This window comes from Arachis stenosperma, chromosome 1 (assembly GCF_014773155.1).
Source record: "Arachis stenosperma cultivar V10309 chromosome 1, arast.V10309.gnm1.PFL2, whole genome shotgun sequence".
In the NCBI taxonomy this organism is placed as follows: domain Eukaryota; kingdom Viridiplantae; phylum Streptophyta; class Magnoliopsida; order Fabales; family Fabaceae; genus Arachis; species Arachis stenosperma.
Genome location: NC_080377.1, coordinates 54,742,702 through 54,754,647, shown reverse-complemented (window position 1 = coordinate 54,754,647; position 11,946 = coordinate 54,742,702). Strand labels below are relative to the sequence as shown.

At 29.9% G+C, this 11,946-nt stretch overlaps 1 protein-coding gene across 1 annotated transcript; it reads right to left on the bottom strand.

Annotated features, from left to right (window-relative positions):
* Positions 1-1,745: 1,745 nt before the first annotated feature.
* On the bottom strand, positions 1,746-6,367 carry LOC130944990 (zinc finger protein WIP2-like). The gene is made up of 2 exons (XM_057873624.1): positions 5,407-6,367; positions 1,746-2,362 (listed from the first exon to the last, which is right to left on the bottom strand). The coding sequence occupies exons 1-2, from the start codon at positions 6,286-6,288 to the stop codon at positions 1,916-1,918; spliced, it is 1,329 nt and encodes a 442-aa protein (XP_057729607.1). The 5' UTR covers positions 6,289-6,367; the 3' UTR covers positions 1,746-1,915.
* Between the last annotated feature and the right edge of the window lie 5,579 nt (positions 6,368-11,946).

Here is an 11,946-nt window from a genome sequence, read left to right as displayed (position 1 = left end):
TTAAAAAAATATAAAATACGTTAATTTAATATCTCAAAATATAATTTTTAAATTTATATTTTATTTGTCAAATATAAATTTGTAGGTCGTATTCTTGTTTTAATATCTCACGCTTGTAAATAAATGTAGTTTATGCTTTAACAACTAGCCTACTACTGCCAATGGCTTACATTATACGTTATAGTACATTATCTATATACACAGTGCAATTCATACATTTCACATGGTTTAGTAATGTGCATTTTGTATATGTATGTAGACGACTAGAGAAGTACACTTGCATCAATGTAACGTAGGAGATACGAAGATATATGTATAAGTTAAAATTTGGTTACAAGACAAATAAAATAAAATAATGCAAAAAAAGTAATAATTAAAGAATGTAGCTATTGATAGCTCAGCAAAATGAGAACCGACAGTAGTTGATGGTGAAAAAATCAGCTACATACTTGTGTGTGCACTAAACTCCATAAAATTGAACTCTCATCGAATTAAGCAATGCAAGTGCAATTCAAACCATTTCTATAGGTCCATCTTCCTGGTTTGATTTAATTTAGTCATCAGCTCTGAATATATCATCGAAAGAGTTTCAAATATTTTAAATATATCAGTGTTCGAAATTTTTAGTGATTGGTTTTAATTATATATAAATTTTATAATTAATACTAGAAAAAATTTCACTTTTCTTTAAGAGATGTTAAACTAATATTTTTTTATCTGTAAAATATACATTTTTTTTTACAAATTAAAAAAATCCTCTTGAATCTATTATAAAATTCTTTTGTATTAAATAATATCAATTTTATTTATTTTCTTAAAAAATAATTTTTTTTTACAAAAATATATTTTAACAAAAATTTTATTTTTTGTGATTAAGTTTTATTTATCAAAATATCTTTTATCAAATTATTTTGTAGTGATTAAATTATATTTTACCAAAATATCTTTCAAAAACTTTTTTAATATAAATTATTTTTCTTACTAAAATACCTTTCAATAATATTTTATATTAATGCATATTATTTTAATATTAAATTAAATTTTTTTTGTGAGATTAATAGTAAAATATAAAAAAATGTTAAATCTTTGATAGATATTTTGGTAAAAATATAATTTAATCACTAAAAAAATAACTTGTTAAAGAATATTTTGTTGAATAAAATTTAATCACAAAATAAATTTTTTGCTAAAGAATATTTTTGAAAAAAAGTAAATTATTTTTTTAAAAATTTAATAAAATTGATGTTAGTTACCACAAATTTTAAAATCGATTAAAAAAAGATTTTTTTAAAAATTATAAAAAAATTATATTTTATAAATAGAAAGAAGAAAAATGTCATTTTAGCATGTTTTAAAAAAGGAGTGAAATTTTTTAAAAAAATTAATGACTATAATTATTAGAATAACTAAACATTTTCCTATATAGTATATTAACGTATTAGCTTTAGTTGATAAGTTGATTAAATTCATTAAAAAGGAAATAAAGTACTAAATTTTAGGCAATAATGCCTTAAGAAGCTTAATGAGGAAAAAGACCAGGTTTTATACATAAGAAAAAATTAGAAGAAAAAGTTGGATATACATTCATTTTGGCTTTAGTTTACCATGAATAAAGTTTGGCCTCCATTAAAATTATATATATTGTTGCATTTAAAAATACGTTGTTCTCAAATATTGGGAAGCCATGGCCTTAGATTCAACTCAAAATTAAGTTCTGAAACTAATTAAGAAAATTATATCACGTATACTTATTCCGATTTATTTTAACTATCACTTTAAAAATTTTGGTATATTTACAAAAATAATATATCTAAACTGAATATTTTTGTTTAAATATATTTATTGTTCTGTATACCAAAAGATTTTGAAGTGATAGTTATTAGGATCGGAATAAAGTATAATAAATTTATTGTATTTACTGGTTGAGTTCATCATTATCTTGTTCGACTTCAGATGCCGGCTCCTCCTCCTCTTCAAATAATCCGCCGTGGATCCCAAGCGCGGCGTGTCCACTCCCAAAAGCCTTTATATGATCCTTAAGCGACCTCTTGTGTTTAAAATCGGATCCACAGATGCAATACCAAAGTTTGCCACAATTCTTCTCATGCGTCCGCCAATCGCCTCGGACGGCGAAGGCCTTGCCGCATTTCCGGCACATGAAGGGCTTGATCCCATGCTTCCTCTTGTAATGAGTTTGGAGGGTTCTGAAATCCTTCAATGGCTTTGATCTTGGGTGGTCAATGTTGTTCCTACAACCTGGTGCACAGCAATAACATGGAAGCCTAAGCATACCTGTTGGTTGAGTTCCTCTTAGAGATTCAGGACCTTTTCTGTATTGTGATCCATGCCCCCACATATGCATCTAATTAAATGAGAAAAAAAAAAGAAAAAAAAAGAATACATGGATTAATGGTTATTTATTAAAACTTGCAAGATTTTAATGTGTGTTATGTTGTTGATTGTTATGTGTTCTTTTGATTCTTTATGAAGGCTAAATTAATAAAGTTACTAGAATTTAAGAGTAATGTTAGGAAATGTATAATAATCCCAAGTTATTTTATTTAATTTAAAATTTATAATTATATATTTAATATATTTAAATTTATTTATTTATTTTAGTAGTAATTATGAAATGTAAAATAAAAAAATTAAACTATTTTAGATTAAATTTTATTGTTTATTAAATATTTTTAAAATTTAATTTGCTTTTAGTTTTAGTATTGAATTTAGTGTCAGGTTTGTTTTGAAATTGAGAGATGAAAAAATTTGATGTACTACTCTTCTTAAAGATAAGCATTTAAAATTTGGCTAGTTTAGAAGGCCATCCAATAATTACTTTCTACCAGCAGCAGTGGAATGTGTTTTGAGTTTTAGATTTATTATGTCTTTTAAAATCTTGGATGAGGAGGTTTGGTTTTCGGATATTGAGATAACGAAATTTAATGTAGCCCTTTACTTTTCTTTAGGAGAGTTAATAAGTAATTATTATCTATTGAAGAAAAAAGAAAGAAACACAAAAGCATAAAAAACAAAACGGTTCCGCTACGTTACCAACAACATATCTGTCAATTTCTGCCAACTCTTATTTATAATTGTGTTTTATAGAAGTGTGTTCATGAATGTGTCTAGTAAAAATGTCTTTTTTATAACTGTGTTTAATAAAAGTGTCTTTATAGATATATTTTCTGAATGTGTCTCTTTATATATGTATTTAAAATATATTAATTATTAGACACATCTACGAACACACTTCCATGAAACACAAATATAAATAAGAGTTGGCAAAAGTTGGCAGATAATATATTAGTAACCTATACTTTTCCAAAACAAAATAAACAAAAGTTGTATATTGGTGAAAAACAAATCAAGATAGGCCAACTACAGTAACTTTTTAGAGCGTTGGTATCACGTTAATGATCATGAAGTTGCCAATATTTAGAAACTAAATGCACCATTTTATTTATTTTTTATTTATTGTTCATAATTCATTTATATCCAGCAATCATCTGCAGTAGTTGACAAATGACATAGACAACAATTATTGTCACACATTAGCCACTTATAAGGAACATCTGTATACTATTATTACTACTTCCTTTTCCGCTCCAAATTATTATTAGCATCCTTTCTTATATATTAATAATTATTAGTTACAATCCAAAAAAAAAAATTTATTAGTTGCTTATTAGAATAAGGACATATATATAGTTCAAATGATTATTAAGAAACAATGTAAAATCTTTGTTACAACACACGAGTATATAAAATGATGAGTAAGATAGCAATTCTGTTAAATAAATAATAAGAGATACAAATAACGTGAATAATAAATTGTATTTTAGGTTCATTAACTTTTAAAAATAAAAATTATATCTAATTAATTCAAAATTTAATTTTTAAAATTAAAATTATTTTCTTAACATATTATTTAAGTTGTTTAAAAAAATATTGATCTCCTATACTTTCTCTTAAGATAATTAGTAGTTATTGTTTACTACTTTCTTTGCAATACTTGAATGAAAAAAATAAGGGTAGCAGCTGCTGTTTAATTATTATTATTATTATTATTATTATTATTATTATTATTATTATTAATAAAATGTATATAATAATTATGTCCATGTATAGGACTATGAGGTATAGAAGGGTCTTTGATTCAGAATAAAAAGGGCTACAAAGAGAAACAAAATGTGTTGTTGGAGATTAATATACATGAATGATATATCATTTTTTTCTGAGCGATCTGGAAGAAGAAACTGCACAATTTTCAGTTGTATACTATTTATTATTATTTGGCTGCATGCTAATAAGATAGTTAGATAGATCATAGATATGTGAAGAAGCACAGACTTCAATGTAGAAGATAGAGGCATAAAGAACATTGGCCTGAGTAGTTTAATCAACAAAAAGGAAAGGATCTGAATTCTGATCTCACTCACAGTTTCATTCAGGAAAAAAAAAAAGATCACTTTAATTTCATTTTATATATATATTAAATAAATTAATTAAGTCCTGCTTTACCATGCAAAAAAGCATAAAATAATTTTAGTAGTTAGGACTGACGGACAAGAAAACGACCTTGTTAAAAAAAATTAAAAATATAAAAATAAAAAATAAAAGGTGAAGGTGAAGATCTAGGAAGGAAAAAAAAAAAAAAAACCATCATGATCAGAAGAAGATGACCCCTACATATATACTTCCCTTATTGGATTCAATCAATTCTTTTCCTCTTTCCATGGAAGCACAGAGAACCGTTAAGAAGCTTAAATCAGGCAACAGAAACTTATGCAGACCAAACCATATTCTTCTTTATTTATTTATATAAATTTTTATATTTTTAATAACCTTGGATTTTAGGTTTGATGGTTAGTTTGCAAACTCCTTTAGAAGTTTTCAGCTATAATTTTGGAAGAGATTTCTGAAAACTGTGATCTACCTTTTTCAAATACTTTAAAAACAATTAAAACGAAAAAAATCATATGGTAGAAAGAGATAAGAAAAGAAGAACAAGCTAGAACCTTGTATGTTGGTTATTATTATGGAAACTTGGAAAAATCATAGTGTTTATTTATTTCTTTTATAATTTTCCTTCTTCATGTATACATAGTAATATTGTCTATGTACTCTTTCTAATAGTCGGAAATTTTTTATTTTTATTTTTAATAAACTGCAAATAATATACTCTCAAAATTCAATTAAACGGAGATTATATTGCGAATTATTAAATAATTTACTTAAATATTTTTAATCAAATATATTAAATTATTTAATTTATAATATCATTTTATATCAAGATAATTTTATGAGAGTAACTTAAAAAAAATGGTAGATAGAGAACAAAAGAAAGAGGGGAAGAAGATTTTTGTTTTTTTTTTTTTAGTAAAATTATGATGTAAAATTACTTACTTGCATATTGTTGTATCTGTTGAAAGTTTTGTAGCAAACAGGGCAAGAAAATTGAGTTGGACCAATGAGAATCTGGGTTGGGGTTGGGATCCAGTACTGTCCCTTGTTGAGTCTTGTACCCAAGAACCCTTTATGACACTGCGACTCTTCACTCCCTTCTCCTTCTTCCTCATGATGGTGTTGTTCTTTCTCCGTTGATGATGAATTGCTATTGTTATTATTGTTAAAAGAAGATTCCATGGAGGTAATTGTTGCCAGTTCAGCAGCACTAGGGTTTGGTAACCCTATGTGAAGTGCAACCGTCACACTATTGTTGTTGTCTTCTTCTTCATCGTCTTTGTCTTCGTCGTTGTTGTCGTCCTCCCCTTTCGCCTCGCCTTTGGGCTTGTTGCGACTGCCATAGATTCTGATGTCCTCTTCCATTTTGTCGTGGACGAGGACAAAACTAGTATCCATGGCAGTGCAGGTGGTGGTGGAAAGACTATGATCTTGTGTTTCTTGATGTTGATCTTGTTGATGAGTATAATCATCATGGTGATGATGATAGTGATGTTCGTCGCGTTCTTGGTTTGCTGGACTAAGACTGAGAAGTGGGAGAGCTTCTCTGAGAGGAGGGGAAGGGGGTGAAGAATAATAAGAATAAGAAGAAGAAGAAGAAGAAGTGGCAGTTGTAATTTGATGGTGACGGTGGTGGTGATGGTGGAAAAAGGTGCTATTATTATTGTTGTTGTAATTGGTGGTTTTGATGAAGTTGTGAAGATAAGGATGGTGGTGGTGGTGGTGAGAGGAAGACGGAGGAGGAGTGGGATTATAATTGAAATGGTTATGGTTATTGTTATGGTGGAAGAAGCCTCTGAAAAAATTAGAGTAAGGATCTGCCATGGGTGAAAGATGAAACACAACAAAAAGGAAAATAAATAAATGAATAATAAATAAAGAAAACTGAAAAGAAAGAAAGTGTTTGAAGAGATTATTTAAGAGTGCGAACAGTTTTTTGGCTATTTGGGTTCTCTTTTATAGAGAGAGAGTGAGAGTACAAGATGACTGAATGAAGTGGAGAGAGAGAGAGAGAGAGAGAGAGAGAGAGAGTATCATTTAACAGACATGGGGAAAGAGATAAAGTCAAGTGGATGACAAAATAAAGTAACATATACTATAACAAAAATACCTAAATCATTTTTGTGATTAAACCTTTGATAATTAGTGGGATTTTATTATCTACTAGAAGTGTGAAGGAATCTAATGCCGTTTATAGTTATGAGCACTATTAATTTAATATTTTATTATTTAGAATATATAACTGTATATTTACGAAACGTAAATAAATATAAAAAGTGTTAATATTACAAGTATGAAGAATAGTATATGATTATTTGCAAGATTGAAAATATAAGACAGTGGGAGAAATTGATAAGATAAAAAATTAATTAACTTACTATTTTAAGATTTTGAATTAAATATAGTATTTTTTTATTTTATATTTTTTTATTTGAAATTTTTCATTAATTTCTCCATTGATCTACGGCAGCCCAACATAAAGTATGAAAAAGTGTGATATAAATTAAAAAAAATTAATAAGAATAAAAGATAAAAAAGTAAAATAACTAATAAAAAAAGAGTTATTAAAAAAAGAGGTTCAATGAAGTGGAGTCACAAGAAAAAAGATACAAAAGGTGGAAAAAAAAAGTAAAACAAAAATTCAGTAAAAAAAAACTTGTAAGGAGAGAAGCGAGATATTACGAGGGAGAGGCTCTAAGTGCAAGACAATAGGTAAGATCTGGCTGCATGGGAGAAATAAGATGATGCAAGGTTAAAAATTTAGGAAATATCTGCTTTTATGTTGTTTGTGGTATTCTGTTAACGTATATGTTTTGTGAGTTTTTGTTCTGATTATTCTTTCTTTATAAGTTGTTGTGATGAGTTTCTATTTTATTGTCTTATAAACAGTGAGGATTAACCAAATCACCCTTTAAAGTCGAGAATTTTACAAACGATCGAAATAACTATATATAACTATATTAATTATATTAAGAAAAAAATTGCAACATATATATGTACACAACTCTATTCTTATACTTATGTAGTACTAATGAATAACATTGTTCTAATAAGAAAATAGTATTGATTAATGTAATAAATGTTTAGTTTGTGTCAAAATGCAATCTTAAATTCTTTACTATTGAATGTATTTGACGATTTGATCAAACGCACACACATGCACTAGTATTATAGCTAGATTTTTTCCTCCCCCTAACCATTTTAGCGAAGCAATGCAATGAGTTTTAATCACAAACGTCCTCTCTTTCCAAGGTAATAATAACCCAAGCACTACCTAGCATGTCATAATTTACAAAGTGATAGCACACAAACATTTTAGTGTAAAATTTTCTTTGCATTAAATTATTACTATAAAATTTGACATCAAATTAAAGGGTTGGGCTAGCATTCAATATATATTATATTAAAATAGGGTCTTCTTCTCTATCTTACTACTGAGGTAGGTTTACTTTTTATCATTTGAATTTTTCTCATCATCCCTTTAGGGTTATGAGTTATGACTTTTACTTCCTTCTCCTGCTTTTTATATCATTGCAATTCTATAGGTACTGTTGCCATTGCTCCCTTTATCAGTAACCCCAACCCCATATATATATAATTATTTTTTTTAATTTTAAGTTTTCACCTCATTTCAACTATGAATTCAAAAGAAAGATAATAAAGATGTTCTCAAAAGTGGAGGAAAATAATTAAGAAAAATTCCTTTAGCAAAAAAGTAAGAAGAAAGAAAAGCTGAAAGAGGTTTGAGCAGAGTATATATATAATAGTAATAGCCTTCACTCTACAATAATATTTTCACTAACTATAATATTTTCCGATTTTAATTTCGTTTTATTTTACCCTATTTTTCATCTTTCATCCGATAAAAAGTGGCATTAAAATTATTTACTATGCAATCAACAATTATTGTTTATATTTTATATTACAAAAATATGTAGTTACCAAAATAAAGAGTCGTTTTTAGAATGAAAATAAATTAATTATTATAAAATAAATAAATAAAGATTTATGAAACAAATTCGAAGTAATTGTTTAAAAATAGTTAGAAAAGATAAATTTTTTTATTTTTGAATTTTATTATGAAAAAGAAAAACACTAAAAGACACAAAACTTAAAATTTTTAAATCCAATGCTCCTTGTTTTCGAAAATTTTGGAGGGAAAACACCAAGGCTCACAAACTTAAAAATTTTAAGATCAAAACACAGAAGACTCAAGAACACCTTGAAGTCTCACAAGAACACCAAGAACAAAAGAAAGAACACCAAACTTAAAATTTTTAGAAAACCAAATTAAAATTTTCGAAAATTAAAGAAAATTAACAAGAGAACACCAAACTTAAAGTTTGGCACAAGATTTAATCAAAGAAAAATTATTTTTGAAAAAGTTTTTTAAAAAGAAGATACCCAATTACCAAGAACACAAACACAATGCTCTAGCCAATTGAGCTATAGATGTAACGTGTTTTAAAGAGGTATTTTTAATAAATAAAGATTTTTTTGAAAACTGATAGTTTGAAAAAGCACAAGAAAAACAAGAAAAGACACAAAACAAGACAAACTAAAGATCAAACAAGGAAATAGACAAGAACAACTTGAAGGTCAAAGATGAACAAAGAACATGCAATTCAAAAATTGAAAGACAAAGAAAAGCATGCAATTGACACCAAACTTAAAACATGACACTAAACTCACATAAAAACTAAAGATTAATAAAGAAAAATAATATTTTTGAAAAATTTTTGAAAAGAAAATAAAAAACTCTGACCCAAAAGACAAAATTTTTCTAATCTAAGCAACAAGATTCACCGTCAGTTGTTCAAACTCAAACAATCCCCGGCAACGGCGCCAAAAATTTGGTGCACGAAAATTACACTCACACTATGTAATTCCGCACAACTAACCAGCAAGTACACTGGGTCGTCCAAGTAATACCTTACGTGAGTAAGGGTCGATCCCACGGAGATTGCCAGCTTGAAGCAAGTTATGGTTATCTTATTATTCTTAGTCAGGATACCAATAGGGTTCTTTAGTTTCAGTTGTAAAAAGTGAAAGAGTATGAAATGAGTATTTGTTACGCAGTAATGAAGAATGTGTTGGAGTTTCGGAGATGCTTTGTCTTTTGAATCTCTGCTTTCTCCCTGTCTTCTTTTTCACACACGCAAGGTTCCTCCTATGGCAAGCTGTGTGTTGGTGGATCACCGTTGTCAATGGTTACCATCCGTCCTCTCAGTGAAAATGGTCCAGGTGCGCTGTCACCGTACGACTAATCATCTGTCGGTTCTCACTCATGCTGGAATAGGATCCATTGATCCTTTTGCGTCTGTCACTACGCCCAACCCTTGTGAGTTTGAAGCTTGTCACAGTCATTCAATCCCTGAATCCTACTCGGAATACCACAGACAAGGTTTAGACTTTCCGAGTTCTCAAGAATGCTGCCAATGGATTCTAGCTTATACCACGAAGATTCTGATTAATGAGTCCTAGAGATACTCATTCAATCGATGGTAGAACGGAGGTGGTTGTCAGGCACACGTTCATAGATTGAGAATAGTAATGAGTGTCACAGATCATCACATTCATCATATTGAAGTGCGAATGAACATCTTAGAGAGAAACAAGCATGTTTGAATAGAAAACAGAAATAATTGCATTAATTCATCGAGACGCTGCAGAGCTCCTCACCCCCAACAATGGAGTTTAGAGACTCATGCCGTCAAAAAGTACAAAGTTCAGATCTAAAATGTCACGAGGTACAAAATAAGTCTCTAAAAGTTGTTTAAATACTAAACTAGTAACATAGGTTTACAGAAAATGAGTAAACTAAGATAGATAGTGCAGAAATCTACTTCTGGGGTCCACTTGGTGTGTGCTGGGGCTGAGACTTGAGCTTTTCACGTGCCTGGGCTGTTTCTGGAGTTAAACAACAGGTTGTAACCTGTTTTGGGCGTTTAACTCCAACTGGTAACCTGTTTCGGGCGTTTAATGCCAGAATGGAACATAGAACTGGCATTAAACGCCAGTTTACGTCATTTATCTTCGAGCAAAGTATAGACTATTATATATTGCTGGAAAGCCCTGGATGTCTACTTTCTAACACAATTGATAGCTCACCAATTGGACTCCTGTAGCTCCAAAAAATCCATTCCGAGTGCAGGGAGGTCAGAATCCAACAGCATCAACAGTCCTTTTTCAGCCTAAATCAGATTTTTGCTCAGCTCCCTCAATTTCAGCCAGAAAATACCTGAAATCACAGAAAAACACACAAACTCATAGTAAAGTCTAGAAATATAAATTTTGCCTAAAAACTAATAAAAATATACTAAAAACTAACTAAAACATACTAAAAACTACATGAAATTATCCCCAAAAATCGTATAAAATATCCGCTCATCACAACACCAAACTAAAACTGTTGCTTGTCCCCAAGCAACTAGATAAATAAAATAGGATAAAAAGAAATCAAGAAGTAATAATATCTCAAAGTTTTAAGTGAAGCTCAGATTCTAATTAGATGAGCGAGACTAGTAGCTTTTTGCCTCTGAACAGTTTTGGCGTCTCACTTTATCCTTTGAAATTCAGAATGATTGGCATTCATAGGAACTCAGAATTCAGATAGTGTTATTGGTTCTCTGGTGCACGAAATTATGATCATCAACAATGGCGCCAAAAACTTGGTAGCGCTCTCAAACATGAATCACACTTTGTCACAACTTTGCACAACTAACCAGCAAGTGCACTGGGTCGTCCAAGTAATACCTTACGTGAGTAAGGGTCAATCCCACGGAGATTGTTGGTATGAAGCAAGCTATGGTCATCTTGTAAATCTCAGTTAGGCGGATAATAAATGGTTATGGAGTTTTTGAATAATAATAATAAATAAACTTAAAATAAAGATAGAAATACTTATGTAAATCATTGGTGAGAATTTCAGATAAGTGTATGGAGATGCTGTGTTCCTTTTGAATCTCTGCTTTCCTACTGTTTTCATCCAATCCTTCTTACTCCGTTCCATGGCAAGCTGTATGTAGGGCATCACCGTTGTCAATGGCTACATCCCATCCTCTCAGTGAAAAAGGTCCAAATGCTCTTGTCACAGCACGGCTAATCATCTGTCGGTTCTCGATCATGTTGGAATAGAATCCCTTGATTCTTTTGCGTTTGTCATCACGCCCAACAATCGCGAGTTTGAAGCTCGTCACAGTCATTCAATCCTTGAATCCTACTCGGAATACCACAGACAATGTTTAGACTTTCCAGATTCTCATGAATGCCGCCATCAATCTAGCTTATACCACGAAGACTCTGATCTCACAGAATGGAAGGCTCGGTTGTCAGGCGAGGGCAACCATGCGTCATGCATCAGGAATCCAAGAGATATATACTCTAGCTCTCGCTTGTAGAACAGAAGTGGTTGTCAGGCACGCGTTCATAGGGATGGATGATGATGAGTGTCACGGATCATCACATCCATCTGGTTGAAGT